At 47.2% G+C, this 18,455-nt stretch overlaps 1 protein-coding gene across 1 annotated transcript in view; it reads left to right on the top strand.

The window, feature by feature from the left end:
- The first annotated feature begins 328 nt into the window (after positions 1–328).
- nrg3b (neuregulin 3b) overlaps positions 329–18,455 on the top strand; it is a 98,224-nt gene continuing 80,097 nt past the window's right edge. The window contains exon 1 of the mRNA XM_036543487.1: positions 329–1,037. Coding sequence (XP_036399380.1) covers positions 329–1,037 — 709 coding nt within the window. The remainder of the gene's footprint in view (positions 1,038–18,455) is intronic.

Raw genomic sequence — 18,455 nt, 5'->3', positions numbered from 1 at the left:
GAGTGAGCGTGTGGGTGTGTATGTGTTAGTGTGTGTGAGTGAGTGTGTGTGTTAGTGTGTGTTAGTATGTTAGTGTGTCTGAGGGTGTTGGCGTATGTGAGAGTGTTAGAGTGATTGAGTTTTAGAGCGTGTGATAGTGTGTGATAGTGTGTGATAGCATGTTAGTGTGTATGACAGCATGTGACAGTGTGAAATAGTGTGTAATATTGCATTAGAGTGTGTAACAGTGTGTGTGTAATGCTCTGTGCTGCATTTCGGTGCACGGCCCCCTGTTTCCGATGTGTACCCTGTGCTTGCTTCTGGGATTAACCCTTTGTGAGCCGGCGGGATGAGTGAGATGTCTGGAGCCATTATCCTGGAGGAGCGTGAGGGGGCAGGGGGCTCGGTGGGCCAGGCCACGCCCCCGGAAGCAGAGCGTGGGCGGGGTGGGGGCTGCAGGGCGTGGCCTCGGCAGCAGACCTGGCTGTGTGCGGTGCCTCTGTTGATTGGCTGTGTGGGGCTGGGTCTCAGTCTCATGCTTCTGCGCTGGATTGTGGCAGGCTCAGGCCCAGACTACCTGCCCACCGACCTGGTGGACGTCAAAGGTATGGGGCAGGACCCCATCTTTCTGTCCAAGCCTAGTGTCGCCCCGAAGAGTCCCGACACCCCTGTGCCCACGCCCGCCCCCACCTCACCCCCCACCCCCAGCCCCAGCAGCACGGCGCGAGCCAGAACTCGAGCCGGGTCCCACCCCAACGGCACCACCGGCGGCCGGACTCCGCACCTCCACAACCGGATTGGCACCCGCATTACCACGACTACCCGCGCACCACGGACCCACCCCCCCGCCGGCCGCGACGTCACCCCTCGGAGCACCACGGTGCGGCGGGTCGGCCAGGGCAGCGGCCGAAATGGCGTGCCGCCCCCACGCCCTGGAACCACCACGACCGCCTCCCCCTCGCCACCTGCCCGGGACTCCACCCACACCCGGACCCACGAGCGCTCTCCAAAGACCCCTGCCAGCACGCCCACCCGCCCCCACCTCCACGTGAAGACAGGTGAGTCTGTCCTCCGATTGGTCCTCTGCTGCGGGTTGGTGGGTGGGGCTAGGCTGAATGGCGTGGTGATTGACAGCCCTGCCAGTGGAATAACCTTAGATCACAGGATGGTTTTCTTTTGAATGGGTTTGACAGGGTGCATTCTGGGTAAAGGTGCAGGGCCGGGTTGTGACTCCACTCTTGTTGCAGACATGATGATCTTCACACGTCTGTGTTAATGTCATCTGTGATGTTGGCTCTGTTCCTGAGAGCGTAATCCCGAGGATTATACAGAGCACCTGTCATTTAATGCATTCATTCATAAAAATAGACTTTAATAAGTAAATAGGCCTTACATACACTCTCTTACAGCATGTTCTCTAAAAAAATGAACATTGTGTGTGTGTGTGTGTGTGTGTGTGTGTGTATTAAATCCCTTTACTTTATTGAACAGTTACACTTGGTGACTGAGCAGTGCAGGGAGATGCATCATTTTCTCAGTGTGATTGATTGGCTATGGATCAGTCGCTTTAAAAGGCCTGTTTTCATTGGCTGTCACACATGAACAGCTGCTTTCATTGCTTCCTGCAGAAAGCGTGTGTAAGTTACCCAGCCATCCTATAATGCCGCACAGACTCCTCTCCCCCTCATTATCCCGGGAATAAAAACATTCTTTTGTGCTGGGTAGGAGAGGGTAATGTGCATCATTTAGCCTGCGCTGGAACGCGTCTCTGTGGTGCGAGATGGAGCCGATGCTGAATCAGCTGCAGGTGGCAGCAGAAGCAGATCTCAGGGATGGATGTAGGATGGAGAGTGAGGTGTGCAGGTGGACCCCACACTCACCTGAAAGTGAGAAACGCTCTGGAATGTGAGGTGTGCAGGTGGACCCCACACTCGCCTGCGAGTGAGAAACGCTCTGGAATGTGAGGTGTGCAGGTGGACCCCACACTCACCTGCAAGTGAGAAACGCTGTCAGCCTGATGGCAGCTGTTTATTACACCCTCGGCATTAATCCAGGGGACAGAGGAGGGATCAGGACAGAGGGATTAGCAGGGAGAGCGGACATCCACATTAAAACACAGCCAGTCTGACCGGCTGTGCCACTGTGTGTGTGTGCGCACGTGTGTGTGTGTGTGTGTGTGCATGTGTGCGTGTGCATGTGTGCGTGCGTGTGTGTGTGTGTGTGTGTGTGTGTGTGTGTACATGGATGTGAGTGTGTGTGAGTGTGCATGAGAGAGACATGATCATATTGTCAAACAAATTAAATATTTTGCTCAATATTGTGAAATCTTTGAGGTGTTTGTTTACTCAGTATCAGGATAAATTATTTTTATTTACCACTCTGAAAGTGTTAATAATGTTGATATGCAAACTTATTACCAGAATACTGATATTTGTTTTTCATATTTGATAGATGAACACATATTACATTACATTATTGGCATTTAGCAGATGCTCCAGACTGACTTACATCAGTTATAGTTTTATACAACATTATCCATTTATACAGATGGATATTTACTGAGGCCATTGTGGGTTAAATACCTTGACCAAAGGTAGAGCAGCAGCTGGGAATCGAACAGGCAACCTTTTGGTTACAAGTTCTATTAAATATATAGTACAGATGCTCCCTTAATTTTGAATATCATATTGTATAGACATGTTAGATACAGTATATAGTATAGACACTCCATAATATTTTGTATGGACACTTCTCAGTGAGAGATTTATTGAAACATTTTAAATAGTGTGTAATGATTCTCATTGTGTCTCTTTGACATTTTCAGAATGATTTGTTTAATAAAACTCCTACATTTAAATGTCATTACATAAACTTTGTAGATATTTATATACGAAAAATATTTTTTTCTGTTCTAAAGTGCAGAAAAATAAGCAATTCATCATTTTCTCCCTCACTACATGTTACATATTTGCTTGCCTGCCCAGTGTCCAAAACAATCAGAACTGTGTCAGGTTGTTATTAATTAGGCTTTTTTTTTGATGATTAAATTCAGGAGGTAGTGTTTATTCACTCCTTGCCTGGGCCGATAACAGGAGCCATTAGTCATGTGTTTAGTTATTAATTAAGCGTTTTATGAATGTCACTTGGTAAAGCAGTATCCCTGAAAGTCCATTAAAGGCTTCTGATAGCTGGTGGCTGTGAAATGTCAACCGACAGACCTGCTGCTCTGTATTAATATTCCAGCAGACCGTGGGCTCTCGTCCAATTTACGCGAATAACACCCTCTGCAGAGTGTCCCCCGAGCCCTGCTCACTGCAGCTCCTCACAGGACGGTCACCCGCACGCACGCTGGCATCTGATTGGATCGCTGGGGCAGCGGCTATGTGTTTGGCTGGGGTGTGCACTATGATGTCATTTCAGGGTAGCCCTGGAGGTCCAGTGGGACTGTGCTGGACAGGAAATCTCTCAGTAGCTACACTGCCCTTCTCCCCTCAGATAATCTGCATTCACTCACCTGCACACAAAAAGGCACAACATATTGTGTACAGGCTGTTTGGACAACTCACCCCATTCCTGTGGCTCTCTCTCCCTCTCCCTCTCTCTCCCCCTCATTCTCTCTCTGTCTCTTTCTCTCACTCTCTCCCTTCATCCCCTTCTCTATCCTTCCATCTCTCTCTCTCTTCCAAATTCAGATTCAAATTCAAATCCATCTACCTCCATTTCTCCAACTCTCTCCATTTCCCAATCTCCCTCTTCTTCCCTCTCTCCTTCTCTCTCCCACCACATCTCTGTGTGGGCTGTGTAGCTGGGTCTCCCCGCTGGTTTTGTGGGTTTCCTGATGCCGAACAGAGAAACACGCATCTTGTGTGAGCGGAGCCGTAATGGAGGATGCATCTGTAGGTCTTCATTATTCAGCAGGTGTTAGTGATGCCTAATACTCTGACAGAGCCTCCCTGCATGGTGAGGAAGAACATCTCCAGCCCTGCTGTCCTGTCTCTCCTCAGTGGGATCTCTCTCTCTCTCTCTCTCTCTCTCTCTCTCTCTCTCTCTCTCTCTCTTTTTCTCTCTCTCACTGATGCTCACAGCGATGCTTATCCCAGCAAAACCTTTCAAATCTGCAACCCAAACTAAAATGTCCTCAGGATTTTGCCTTTCAGAAACATGGCCTTCTTGCTAAGATTTCAGCTGCTGTGGTTCAGTGGGATACCAGCAGGCATTTACACAACCATTACATACACAACCATTTAGTTCATTGCAAAACACAAAATTCCTTTAATAAATGTATTGAATTACAAAATGCCTGTGCAGAAATGTATAAGTGAGGTGCATAGCTTCATAATGGACATGAGGAAATTTTCCATGTTCAGCACTGACAGTGATTACTGATTGCTGACTGATGCAATGTGTTACTCTGTTTCACTCAGCTCATGGTGTTTATTGATGATCGCTGATTATTGTAACTTTTAAACACTACCAAAGCACAGTCTAGATTGATAAAAGCATAGTAAAGAAGACAATGGCATTGATTTGGAGGCTGTATAATATTATTTAATGCAGATTACAGTCTTAAATGTGGTTCACACATTGAAAGAGACTGAGGTGTTTCCCTTTTCTGCTGAGTTCAGCAAACCGGCCAGTGCTGTGAGAGAGCTGGGGATTGGGGCTTTCTAGTGACTGCAGGGGAATAAAGAAAAGTACTCAAAATCCGTATGCCAGTCACACGTGTGTGTACTGCCATCCCTGGATCATGTGAGTCCCATATTCCCACACACATTTATGGGTGATGGACCAGGGGAAAAGAGAACTCTCCAGAAACCACCTTCTGACCTGGTTGTGACCTGCAGAAGGCTGGGTCCAAGCATTAAAAGTGTGCATGAACCACAGGGAGCAGCTGATCCCTGACTAAGAGGATTTCTACACTACAGTGTAGCAGAGGGTCTCCCTGTTTCAGATGGGGGCTTTTCTCACAGACAGGGTCAGCTGTTTCTTCTGGATGAGGGGGGAGGCTGTGCTTTAGCACAGAGGCTGTGCATGTTAGCTGTGAGGCTGGTCTTTTCTGGCTGAGGGGAGAGGCTGTGTCTCCTCTCACTGTGTATTAGCGGGAGTGTTAGCTGTGAGGCTGTGTCTCTCCTCACTGTGTATTAGCGGGAGTGTTAGCTGTGAGGCTGTGTCTCTCCTCACTGTGTATTAGCAGGAGTGTTAGCTGTGAGACTGTGTCTCTCCTCACTGTGTATTAGCAGGAGTGTTAGCTGTGAGACTGTGTCTCTCCTCACTGTGTATTAGCAGGAGTGTTAGCTGTGAGACTGTGTCTCTCCTCACTGTGTGTTAGTGCAGCGGCTGTGTCTCCCCTCACTGTGTATTAGCAGGAGTGTTAGCTGTGAGGCTGTGTCGCCCCTCACTGTGTGTTAGCTGTGAGGCTGTGTCTCTCCTCACTGTGTGTTAGCCGTGAGGCTGTGTCTCTCCTCACTGTGTGTTAGCCGTGAGGCTGTGTCTCTCCTCACTGTGAGGCTGTGTCTCTTCTGCCTCTGTGTGAGATCAGCACTGGGAACAGTCACAGCTTTAGTGCTGGGAAACACAGGGCGGCCCAAGCGTCCATTTCACATTTACACATTTTAGCTTTTGCAGAACAATATAATTTTTTCCAGAGAAAACAAAAATAATGCGGAGCTCCTTTGGAATGCCATGTGAATAATCCTTAGTCACTTTGATTAATGAAGATTAAATTTACAAAGGGGGAGTCCTGGAATGTGGACAGAGTGCCATGCAATATGCAGAAGAGAATATGAATCATTGATGAAGCTTTTACAAAGAGTTCTGAAGAAACCCAGAGCTGCACAAAGGGAGTGCAGCACTGAACAGCACTGAGGCACCAAGTAAGAGCTGGGTCATATCAGTGCGTGCGCACACAAATGCACACAAATGCACACACACACACACACACACACACACAAACACACAAACAGACAAACACACACAAACACACATACACATACACAAAACCACAAACACACACATGCAAACCACACACACACATACACACACACACACACGCATGCACACACACACACACACACTCATTAATAAAATTGTCTCATGTTTACTGTATTAACAGTAAAAACAGTCCTGCAGAGAGCAGGTGTTAAAGCTGTCCCTAAGCCTCCATAGTGATTTCTTTCTCAGGTGGTCATTCACACTATCTTTAGCATGGTCACATGATCACTTTGGTCGGCCATTACTACTCATGTGGTGAACAACAGGCTAGCACATGGTGACCACAGAGGAAGATTTTTAGCATGTTTATTAACAATATTTCTCAAGATTACAAAACATTATTGTTTCCTCTATAAATAAGCATAACAGAGGGGACATGTTACACTTCACCACATCAGTGAACTATTCTAAAATGTTGAAGAAAAAGCTAATTAAATAAAATATACCATATTATGTCTTCAGTTTGTTTTATGCTGTGCTACAGGGCCCACAGGGACTGACTACCCCTCTCTGAAAAGCCTTAGCATGTATGCAGATGCGACAGTATAACTACCGCCACAGGATGCTGCTCTACTATGTCCACAGAGAGTAGAGCAGTGCCAAGCGTACAGGCAGCGTGAAGGCAGACCTCTGTGTGAAGTGGAGGGGGAGGTGGAGGGAGTGGAGGACAATTTAAACCTGATGGAGATGGATTATGTGACAGCTATTACATGGAATATTGTATTTCAATATCCATATTTAGTTTGGCGACAGACCGAACCCCAGTACAGCGGCGCACAACTGCTTAGGAGCTAACCAGCATTCTGCAGAGCACATGTAATGGTAATATGGTTCGTGTTAGCTCAGGTTATGAGATATATTATGATAATTTTATCTATAACGGGCACACCGCTGAGAGGATTACAGTTTTGATCATTTGTGATTGCTGGCCGTTAGATGTGTCGATTTAATTACATCCTGACAAAGCCCCTTGCTGGCGCAGTCGTTTTGCGGTGGGCTGAGGCCCCGGCTCCCAGAGCGCGCGGGCCGGTGAACGCACGCTCTCTCGGGGAGATGGAGCTCCCCCGGTACGAGCTACGAGGCTGATCGAAGAGCCCTGCTGCTATTGATCTGCTCGGCATCAGCAGTGCGGCTTTATTACGCCACACACCCCAGGGGTTCACACATCCCTCAGAATACTATATCATTGGTGAAGTGGAATCCCGGTGCATTGTGGGAATGTGCTGCGTGTGGGCACGCCTTGCGGAGCAGATGCCGGCTGGCATTATGTAGAGTTAGCCTGGAAGAGGAGGCAGGAGGTTGGAGGAAGTTGCAGGAGGTGAGAGGAATTAGGAGCACATCTCAAACCACACAGCTGGAGGTCTAATTTCAGTTATAGCATGAATACTTCTGATCAGCTGACGTGGTTTTGGAACAGGCAGGCAGGATTGATCTGGTCCAAACAAATTTATATAGCACTAAAATATGATACAAAATACATTTACATAACACAGCCATACAATATAGAATAGATTTATATAGCCCTACCAGAATACCAGATTTATATAGCTGTAGAATGTAATACAAAACAGATTTATATAGTGCTACAGTAAAACACAAAATAGATTTATACAGAGCCACAATGCCACACAAAGCTAATTTATGTAGCACTACGATACAGCACAACACAGATAACGTGGGAAAGAGATTTATACAGTGTCTTTAGCCCCTGGGGCACCTGACATCATTGCATAGGCGGGAATCGAATGTGAGGGTGTTGAGCTGGATTTAAACCTGGCTGTAAAGCTTGACTCTCTGACTTTAGCCTGGCAAAAAACTCCAGGACCACAGGAACACAGTCTGCCATCTGACATTCACACCCAGCAGACTTCAGCCAAAGCTAGGATTGGCTGGAGTCTGTGGCAGGATATAATCTGAGTTACAGTGTGTGGAAGAGTTAGAGCAGGGCAGCAGGGAGCTCAGTGTGTGTTAGGAGCAGAGTGAGGACCTCAGTGCTCAGTGGTCAGTGTGTGTTAGGAGCTGAGTGAGCTCGGTGTGTGTTAGGAGCAGAGTGAGGAGCTCAGTGCTCAGTGTGTGTTAGGAGCAGAGTGAGGAGCTCAGTGCTCAGTGCTCAGTGTGTGTTAGGAGCAGAGTGAGCTCAGTGTGTGTTAGGAGCAGAGTGAGGAGCTCAGTGCTCAGTGTGTGTTAGGAGCAGAGTGAGTTCAGTGTGTGTTATGAGCAGAGTGAGTTCAGTGTGTGTTAGGAGCAGAGTGAGTTCAGTGTGTGTTAGGAGCAGAGTGAGTTCAGTGTGTGTTAGGAGCAGAGTGAGCTCAGTGTGTGTTAGGAGCAGAGTGAGGAGCTCAGTGCTCAGTGTGTGTTAGGAGCAGAGTGAGTTCAGTGTGTGTTATGAGCAGAGTGAGTTCAGTGTGTGTTAGGAGCAGAGTGAGTTCAGTGTGTGTTAGGAGCAGAGTGAGTTCAGTGTGTGTTAAGAGCAGAGTGAGCTCAGTGTGTGTTAGGAGCAGAGTGAGTTCAGTGTGTGTTAGGAGCAGAGTGAGTTCAGTGTGTGTTAGGAGCTGAGTGAGCTCAGTGCTCAGTGCTCAGTGTGTGTTAGGAGCTCAGTGCTCAGTGTGTGTTAGGAGCTCAGTGCTCAGTGCTCAGTGTGTGTTAGGAGCAGAGTGAGGAGCTCAGTGCTCAGTGTGTGTTAGGAGCTGAGTGAGCTCAGTGTGTGTTAGGAGCAGAGTGAGTTCAGTGCTCAGTGCTGGAGGTGTTGGGAGCAGTGGGGGTTGGTGTGATCTGTACTGTGTTTGCTCTCTGACCTCAGAGCGCGGGAGAGAGTGTGTCAGCAATGCTGATTGTGTGCATTACCTGAGGGATGAGGCTGAAACAAGCGGGAGGAGGAGAGGGGCGTGACATGGGGTGCTGGGGGCCGGTATAGGGTGGTGTGGTGCAGATTGTGGCTTGGTGTGGGGGGTGTGGTGTGGGTGTGAGAGTGTGGTGTGGTCGAGCCACGGTGTGGAGTGTGGGGCGTGGTTTTGAAACACGGCCACGCTGCTGGTCCCCTTCTCTTTCTTCCATTAGACTCAGAGCTTCCTCTCTGCTCATTATTCATTAATTCAGCATCTTCCTAATGCATTCACAGCACGTACCAGCACACTCAAACACATGCAGGCTTTGCAGATATGAAGCAGAAGCTTTGTGTGTGTGTGTGTGTGTGTGTGTGTGTGTGTGCGTGTGTGCGTGTGTACGTGTGCATGTGATGTGCGTGCATGTGTGCGTGTGTGTGTTTGTGTGTGTGTGTGTGTGTGTGTGAATTGCCTCAGTGAATATTTAGCTGTATAAATGTGTAAAGTACATGTGTGATATCTCTGTGTAATGGTGTCAAAAGTGTTGATTTGTGTCTCTGCCCCAATCCAGCTGCTCTAGATGATAATTCACCTTAAGCACATGAGGCTCTTTTCTGGGAATAATTAATGCATATGTATATTCTTAGTTATTTTTTCCTTGCCTCATACAAATTATGATAATTCTCTCAGTAGAAACTCTCTCTGTCTGTTGGTGGGTGTGTTCACTGTTTCACAGTGAGAGATGGTGGCGGGTGTGGCTAAGGCGTGTCAGAGCTCTCCCCTGCTGGACCTCCAGCATTGTAGGAGTCACCACCCAAAGTTCAAATTTCACTTTGCAGAGAGTTCCAAGAGGATTATGGGAGAATGTTGTAGGCTGAACATTGGACCAACCACATCGTGAGGTTGCTCTAACAGCAATGATTCTAGTGATCTCTGAATATCAGCTGTCAAGCCCCATTGTCTTCACCCTGCAAGACTGCCATGCTGTTGCAACCACCCACACATCACAGTCACACAACACAGTCACACAACAGTCACACAACACAGTCACACAACACAGGCTCACACAGCACAGACTCACACAACACAGCGTTACACAGTACAGGAAAACACAACACAGACTCACACAACACAAACCCACACCGGAGAGGCCCACACTGCACAAGCCCACATCGCACAGGCTGACTGCGCGCAATGGGAGCTGTTCCATATCAGTCACATGTGTTGAAACAGTGGAGAATGCTGTGGAGCTTTCAAGCGCAGGAGCTTGTCAGACGTGGTTAAATTATACATAGAATGTTCCAGAAAACAGGCTGAGCCAACATGTTCCTTCCATTCAGCGCTCTGCTTTAATATTGATATTACAGGCCAGAACAGAACAGAACAGAACAGCACACTGCCAAGCTCACACGCTGTGCGCCATTTAAACACACTACAGCGCACTGAACAGCCTGGACACACTCCTGATCTGCTGTATGTTCTCGCAGCATGCAGTACAAAATGCAGCACTTCCAAAAGCTGTCACAGCACAATCACATACATTAGTCAGAGGTTTGCACAAATCAGATGCACTGTTCAAAGCGACTGTAACTGAGACTCCCTGCTGCTGTCTCCTCTCCTCTGTCTCTTCAATGGTGCTATAGCTGGGACTGATCTAGTCTCTGTGTGTTCAGTGGTGCTATGGCTGGGGCTTATCTAGTCTCTGTGTGTTCAGTGGAGCTATGGCAGGGACTGATCTAGTCTCTGTGTGTTCAGTGGAGCTATGGCAGGGACTGATCCAGTCTGTGTGTTCAGTGATGCTGATCTAAGTGAACTGGGTGAGCAAAATATCTTATTTTATTAAGAAATGAATCAGAAGCAAAATACCTAATGAAGCTAACTCCTCTGACATCTCTTCAGTTTAATATCTATTACTGGCATGAAATCTAGCCTGTAAATACAGCAGAAGCATAGTACACACAGAACAAAACAAACAAAGATGTAAATCATTGAACACATGCAGGGGCTCAGCATTACTGGGTCCAAGTGTTACACAGTCAGGGCTAAAGTGGAGAAGTGTGACGGAATTTTAGTCTGCATGTCAGAGTGTTTCATGTAGAACTTCAGCACCAGCATGATGGCTGCCTTTCTAAGCCTGGGGCAGCAGTGTGGCATAGTGATAAGGAACAGAGCTTGTAACCGAAAGGTTGTTGGTTTGATTCCCCACTGGGGTGCTACTGCTGTTCCCCTGGGCAAGGTACTTAACCCAGAATTGCCTCTGTAAATATCCTATGTAAATATCCTATGTAAGTCGCTCTGGATGAGAGCACCTGCTAAATGACAGTAATGTAAATGCACCATTATGCCAGCATTCCTGGCAGATAGATGCATGATACACTCAAACTAATTGTGCTTGTAGACGGTAAGGTCTCGACGAAGACTAGCTAGCACATAATTCCAGCTGTACGGCTTTGATTGTGGTCAGCCTTGTGAGGGATGGATGTTTGGCAAAACAGTCTGCAGCAGCCTCCCTCTCATGCACGCAGGAAAAGGTGAGGAGGAGGAGGAGGAGGAGGAGGGAGAGAAAACGCACACCTGTGGGGGAAAGTTTGAATGAGCTGGAGGCATTGGGACTAGTGGGATGCACTCAGGATCTCTGGATGGGGAGACCAGTGTACAGAATTTTGTCAGGGGGCCTCACCGTGACTTTGCAACCACTGCTTGTTTAAGCCAACATGCCTGTATACAAGACTGGTTGAGGGCCTACCACAACCACGACCCGAGCACTAGCTTGTTTATTTGCGCTGTTTTGGTTCACCGGGACTCACAAGATGGCCTTTTTCGGAGTCATGTATTCACCACCAGGTCCTTGAAGCCAGGTGGGTTGTTGCCTGTGTGCCATCGTTTTTACAAGGAAACAAACTAACTAAACTGAGCAAACCACCATTGTGCTTCCGGTGGCTGTGGAGACCAGCAGACAGAGCTGGCCCAAGAGGAGATCCCCAGAGTCGGTGGGTTCACCGGTGCTGCCATGGATTGGGAAGTCTGTCTCGTGCCACTCTTTGGGTTTGTTTGTTTGTTTTTTTCCGCACACTCACACAGCACACAGTTAGGTTGCACTCTCAATTTCCCTTTTACAGCAGTTTGTTTCAGTGCCAGGGAGGGCTAGGTCCTAAAATACTGTAATTAGCTAGCTAGCAAAGTGCAAAGCAAACACAACCAGCTGTTTAGCTAAATTAGCAAGGGAAGCCAGAGTTAAAGTGGGTGTATCACTCTGTGGTCCTTGATCCACTCGCTAAGTGGTCTGCCTCCCGTGCTGAGTGCTGCGCTGTATCTGGCTACGCTGTGGCTCTCCTCCCTGCGGCCTACAGTTGTAGCAACATCATAAAATCCTGCCTTTTCCATGCAGCCTTACATAGGAAATAAGGCTGGGATTTTCCAGTCTCTGAGTTGTTTGCCTCTTCACCGCAAATGCAGTAACTATGCTAGCTAGCAAATAGCAGAGGTTCATTGTGACATATTATATTTTAACAATGTCTTGTTCCAAGCAGGATAGTGAAATGTCAATTCAACTGTTCATTTAACAATGCTATTCCCCATAGCTGAAATGGTGGCTACAGCAGCTAGGCTAATCTGAATACATGTAATAGGGCTGACCATAAAGAGGATCACAGCAGGACCATGGTGTATTAGCTGCTGCAAACAAACATATTAAAACTGGAGGCTGTATGCCGAGCTAGCTGAGGTGAGGCAGAGTCAAGTCCGAACCAGAGCGAGTCAGACAGATGAGGCAGAGATGCGGGTCAGAGTAAAAGCACAGAGTCCAGACCTCTACCTCAGTACTGCTAATTCATTTCTCTTGAAAATGGACCTCAGGGTGAATTCTGTCTCTCATTAATTCACATCGCAGGGTTTGGTCAGGGGCCTTCTGAACACCTATTAACCCCCAGCGCTGTTTGTAGCCAAAGCGCTGCCCTCCCCTGCATCCATGCAGGGATTCACACACGTGATTTATGGGTCTGTTAGCGGGCTGCGCTACAGCTGTTACCATGATGACAGATATTGGTCCTTAGCAATAGGGAAAAACAGCCCTGTATATGCCTGGGAATGAAAAGCTGCATTCAGGGACTCAGCTGGATTTAAGGCACTAACTTACTGAACCCGAAATTCAACTTGATGCCTGTCAAACACTTACAACTGCTGTAACATAGAAGGCAGTGGGGAGGAATTTTCAGCTTTTTCTGCATGGGTGTGTGTGTGTGTGTGTGTGTGTGCGTGCTTATGTCTGTGTGCGTGTGTGAGTGCGTGTATGTGTGGGTGTGTGTGTAGATGTAATCCTGTCTTGCTGTATTGTTCAGTGATTCAGGATTGAATGTAAGCTCCAGGCTGTAACACTGCTGCTTCCTGACCATGCGTCAGCGGTCATGCTGACCGTGCGTCAGCGGTTGTGCTGACCGTGCGTCAGCGGCAAAGGAAGGGGTTGATTGGCTGTGGGGTCTCATGCATATTCATAAGCTGGTAACAGAGGTGATTTGCATGAAACCTCAAATCACCCCAAACTCTGGAGCAGTTTCACTGTGTAAACCATCCATGCTGAGAGAACAGTGCAGCTGTGTGTGTGTGCGTGTGTGTGTGTGTGTGTGCATGTGTGCGTGTGTGTGTGTGTGTGTGTGTGTGTGTGCGTGTGCGTGTGTGTGTGTGTGTGTGTGTGTGCATGTGTCAATCAGAAATGAAAAGGGCACACAGTCAGGTTTGTGTTTTTATTAATGAAGTGGATCTGCCTGTTGCTGAATATTGATGGTGTTCAGGTGACTATAATTAGCTAAAGCAAGCAGGGTGGTGTGGACTCCAGCTAGAGATAGGAAACAGCACTGGGATACATCGGCTTCAGTATATATACAATATATATATAATATACACATATACATATATTTCATAATGAAGTGTTTGCCTTAAGCAGTGTGGTAAGATTTAAACAGGACAGATTTAGATTTTACATCCAAATCCTCCTCTGTTCAGCAGAAATGCTGGTCATTTCCTGGTCCCATCACTCCCCACTGCATTGTGATGGGAAGTCTACGCCATGGACAGGATGTGATGTCAGCTGGTTCTCTGCTGCTCTCTCACTGCAATATTACCGGAGGTCCTGTGTAGTTCTGTCCTGGAGTGAAGTGAGGTCAAAGACTTCCTCTCACAGCAGCTATTCTCTAACGCAGTTTTTTCCAGCCTCCTCACAATCTTCTTTCCTGGTTCAGTCACAGTCATTACTCATTCTGTTTTTCATGTCATCACTCTGTGTCCCTGGAGTGGAGGCCTTCGGGCTGCACCGTCAGGCTGATGGTACTTCTTGGAATAGTGCAGGCGTGGATCCTCCCTCTCTGCTTCTTACTTCACTCTTCATTCAGATATGCTTTATTTAGTCAAAATTTTATTTCTCAAAATGCTATGCCGCAAAAGCAAGCAACCACCACGGAATCTGCAGTTTTCAGTATTAAAAATAGAAATGGACCATTATTATTATTAGGTTTTCCAGCCAAAATAACTGACTCTGAATTTCCTCCCAGAGGGTATTCTCCTCTACCTCTGCCTTTCCCGCTCTCTCACTCTTTCTCTCTCTGTTTCTCTCTTTGTCGCTCTCTCTCTCTATCTCTCTCCATCTCTCTCTTCCTCCATCCTTGCCTCTCCCTCTCTCTAGGTGTGGCATTTTGTGATGCATTTGATCACAGTAGGAAGCTGAGGTTTAATTTCTTACTGAGCTGAGCTGCAGGCGCTTAGTTCTCTCTGTTCAAACAGTGCAGGTTTATGGTGAGCCTTCATCATATTCAGCTCATTAGTATGCAGTTTGTGTAGAGAAGGAACACAGGACTTCTGTCAGATCAGCCACTTTTGCTTATTAATGACTGCTGTGTGTCACTTGGGGGAAGGGTGGGCTTGGCCTGGCCACATCCCCTGCTGTTGTACCCCTCCTGGTGAGTTTCTGACCACGCCTCCTGCGCTGTGCTGTATTGTAAGACCTGCTGTATGTTCCTCACTGATGGGGTGGGAGGATCTCAGACTTTGATTGCAGTAATTCCACCCTTGTGACTCTGATGTGTTATTCAAAGCTCATACTCAACTCAAGCAGCCCACTTGTGTGTGTGTGTGTGTGTGTGTGTGTGTGTGTGTGAGTGTTGTGTGTGTGTGTATGTGTGTTTGTGCATACGTATCTGCTGATCTCACACACACACTAAGGAAATGGCAGGCTTTTTACTGCACATCTGCAGGGACGTGTGTGTCTGCAGACTGAAGTGATGGTGTGTGAGCAGTGATAACACTAACATGGCACTAACATCTCCTGAACCCACATTTCCATCCCCACATTCAGGAAAGCTGTGCCGCAAACTCCAGCAGGAGGGCCAGCCGAAATCATTTTAGCACCAGACCTCCCCTCAGACGCACCTTCCAGCAGCACATGGCACAGCCAAACCACCCTGAGAACCACAACAAGAACCATAACATTGAAGATATGAGCCACACCAGTCACAACACAGCAATAGCTTTGTAGATGCAATTTTAAAATAACAGACAAACGAATATCATGAAAATAAAATCAAACTGGAATTATAATGATGGCTGTCCATTTCATCCATTCTGTATGGATATGTATGTATGAGTTATGATAGCTATAACAGCTACATGCCGTGCCTACAGTTATGAACAGAAGGAGATGGTGAAAGACATGGTGCCTTGATGCCGGGCTAATCTGTGGAGTCTTTCTGTGCTCCTGTGAGTGAATGCTGTGGATCTGGGCTTGGATCTGGGTGTGGGGGTGTGAGAATGGGGTGAGTGGATACACTGGAGTATTCCACACAGCTGGTCTTCAGTTAGTAACCTTTTATATCTCGTAGTGAACCAATTCTGAGATTACATTTGCTGAGAGAATTCACTTTGCATGAGCTTATATTACCCTTTACATGGGCTCATATCACAGACTTTATCTGAAGAAATGCTACTACCACTGACATGTGCATGTGCAAGATGAGAAAAATATCTGCTTTTCTGGTATATTTGACCATGCGGTCACTGATTGATTACTGTGTGTGTTTTAATGTGCCGTTCACAAGAAATAAAATGTAAAAATCCAGTTTCTTCTTTCTCATCAATATTTATTAAGAATAGCCCCTCGAACCCTGACTGCAATGACAGGTAATCAGTGGTATTGTTCACTCTCCAGCTTAAAGTCTGAGGGAATGTGCACGTCTTATTTACGCAGAACCAACTGGAGCAGCTTGTGGCACTGGGGAAAAAGCAGGGTTTGTTTATTTTTAATATTTCATTTTGGAAACGATAGAACATTCATAGATAAGTGGAAAAGCATACGTCTGCTAGAAGGTGATCAGACATAATCAGTGAGGGCTTGTATGCGAGAAGACAGACCTGTGGTAGACGCTGCTGATTACATGCTGATCCTTTAGAGGTTCAGACTCAGACCTCAGAGCATTGATTCCTGCATGCTGTCACTCAGTGTATATTAGCCTGCTCCATGCGCTTCACAATGTTTGCCCACATGCAAAGGAAATCTGAAACTCCTCCAATGCAGTTTCTGTGTGGCACTTTGAAATGAAGGCTGAATGTTTCCAAAGCTGGCGCGTTTACTTTTCTCTCTCTGAAAACGTACAGCCGATGGTCCTGAGGGTGAGTGTCTGTCCCTGCATGCACTGGGGCTGTTCCTGTGAGATATGCCTCTTAAGCTTCTCAGAGCCCTGTATCAGTGACTGTGCATCGTCACTTAGGGGATGCTCTTATCCAGAGCGGCTTTCACAGTTCACATATCATGCATTTATTAAGCTGTTCATTTGCTGAAACAATTTGTGTTAAGTAGCTTTATTGCAAGCAGATAATTTATCATCAACTGACCATAAAGCCATTATTTCTGAAAATGATTTGATAAAGCAGTTAACATGAATCCTAATCAGCAGTGGGTTTGATTATTGTGATTGTTGAACTAACTGGTCTGGGCTGGAGATCAGATCAGCTTTGCAGATGATGAATGATGTCACCATGCTGATTGATGGCTGCTGACTTTTTTGGGTTCTACTGTTCTGTGCAGGTGTGTTTGGGTTCCTGTGTTCTGTGTGGGTATGTTAGGGTTCCTCTGTTCCTCTGTTCTGTGTGAGTGTGTTAGGGTTCCTCTGTTCCTCTGTTCTGTGTGGGTGTGTTAGGGTTCCTCTGTTCCTCTGTTCTGTGTGGGTGTGTTAGGGTTCCTCTGTTCCTCTGTTCTGTGTGGGTGTGTTAGGGTTCCTCTGTTCCTCTGTTCTGTGTGGGTTTGTTCGGGTTCCTCTGTTTTCTGAGCGTGTGTTAGGGTTCCCTGTGTGCCTGTAGTCAGACTGATGGTAGGGGTCTCTTTGCAAGCGAGGCGTGCCTCAATTCTATGTGTGTCTGTCCCTGCTACTCAGCTAATGGCCTGCCATGAAACTTTAAACACCCTGACAGCCCACTTATTTAATAATTAATCTCCTTTACATAACTCATTTTTCCCTCTTTTGAGATTGTAAGTGTTGGGAGGAGGAAATGGGATGGGTGTGGAGAGGTGGCTGAGTTTGCTGTGGGCTTTGAGAGGGTTGGATTTGCCTGGGAATAGAGAGGGGGAAGGATTTGCAGGGGCTTGGGGAGTGGGTGGAGTGTTTAAAGAGGGCAGTCAGTCTGTGAAGCATAGCCTAACAGTCATTGGCTTTACTGAAGAAATAAATTCTTATTCTTATATCTAAATTAGATGTAATATTCAAGCTGTAATTCACTTAAATGCACTAGATGGAATACTACTGTGTTAACATTAGCATCTGAGCTCTTCACACTTCCCTTCAATTGTGTTTCTCCTTTGTCTCAGATAGCACCACCCATCCTGCATCTCTGTTCTGCCCTTATGCATCCGTGCTGTGGGGCAGTGTGCTGTAGCAGAGTCTGGCTCAGATGCTGGTGTTGGTGTTATTCTGTCCATAAAGAGAGGTGATGTATGTGTTTATAGTGTCGCAGTGATAGAAGGGCCTTGGGACAGTATTAATGTGTCCGCACTGCACTGTTGACTGGACACTGTTTTTATTGCGTGGGTACTTTGGGCGTAATGGACGAGGACAGGGGACGCTTGGGAGGGTTTATTTCGGTGAGGAATGACGGGGGAGCAGGGGGCCAGGGGAGGCCGCCGGGGGGCCCGGCGAGGCGTTTAATAACAGCGGGAAAGGTCGCCTGGGCGGGCGGGAGGCGCTGTCCTGGCTGGCGGTGATTTTGGCAGTGGCATTATTCAGACCCTGGTGTGAGCGGAGTCTTGGAGCCGGTGGCGCGGAGGATATGTGTGTCAGAGCCGAACACTGCTGCAGTCACGCCGGCCGCTCCACAGCATTGCCATGGAAACAATGCCATCGAGCACGCTGTGCCCCTTCGCTGCAACTGGCCCCCTCTCTACAGACCCTATTTCCTGCTCTTTTTACTTTCATCGCTTTGTGCATTTGAGATTCTCCCATGTAGCCTATGAGCAACACAGACTTGACTCTGGAGAGCAGGCTGAGTTCTTCTCTCTCCCTATCCTTGACTCCCTAAATAAAAAGACACACAAAAAGACAAGGTCAAAGATAGGGTGACCATACGTCCTCTATTTCCTGGACATGTCCTTGTTTTGGGAAAACACGACAACATGCGTCTCTAAATGAG

Source organism: Megalops cyprinoides, chromosome 1 (genome assembly GCF_013368585.1).
Source record: "Megalops cyprinoides isolate fMegCyp1 chromosome 1, fMegCyp1.pri, whole genome shotgun sequence".
Lineage (NCBI taxonomy): Eukaryota > Metazoa > Chordata > Actinopteri > Elopiformes > Megalopidae > Megalops > Megalops cyprinoides.
This window is presented reverse-complemented; position numbering and strand designations above follow the sequence as displayed.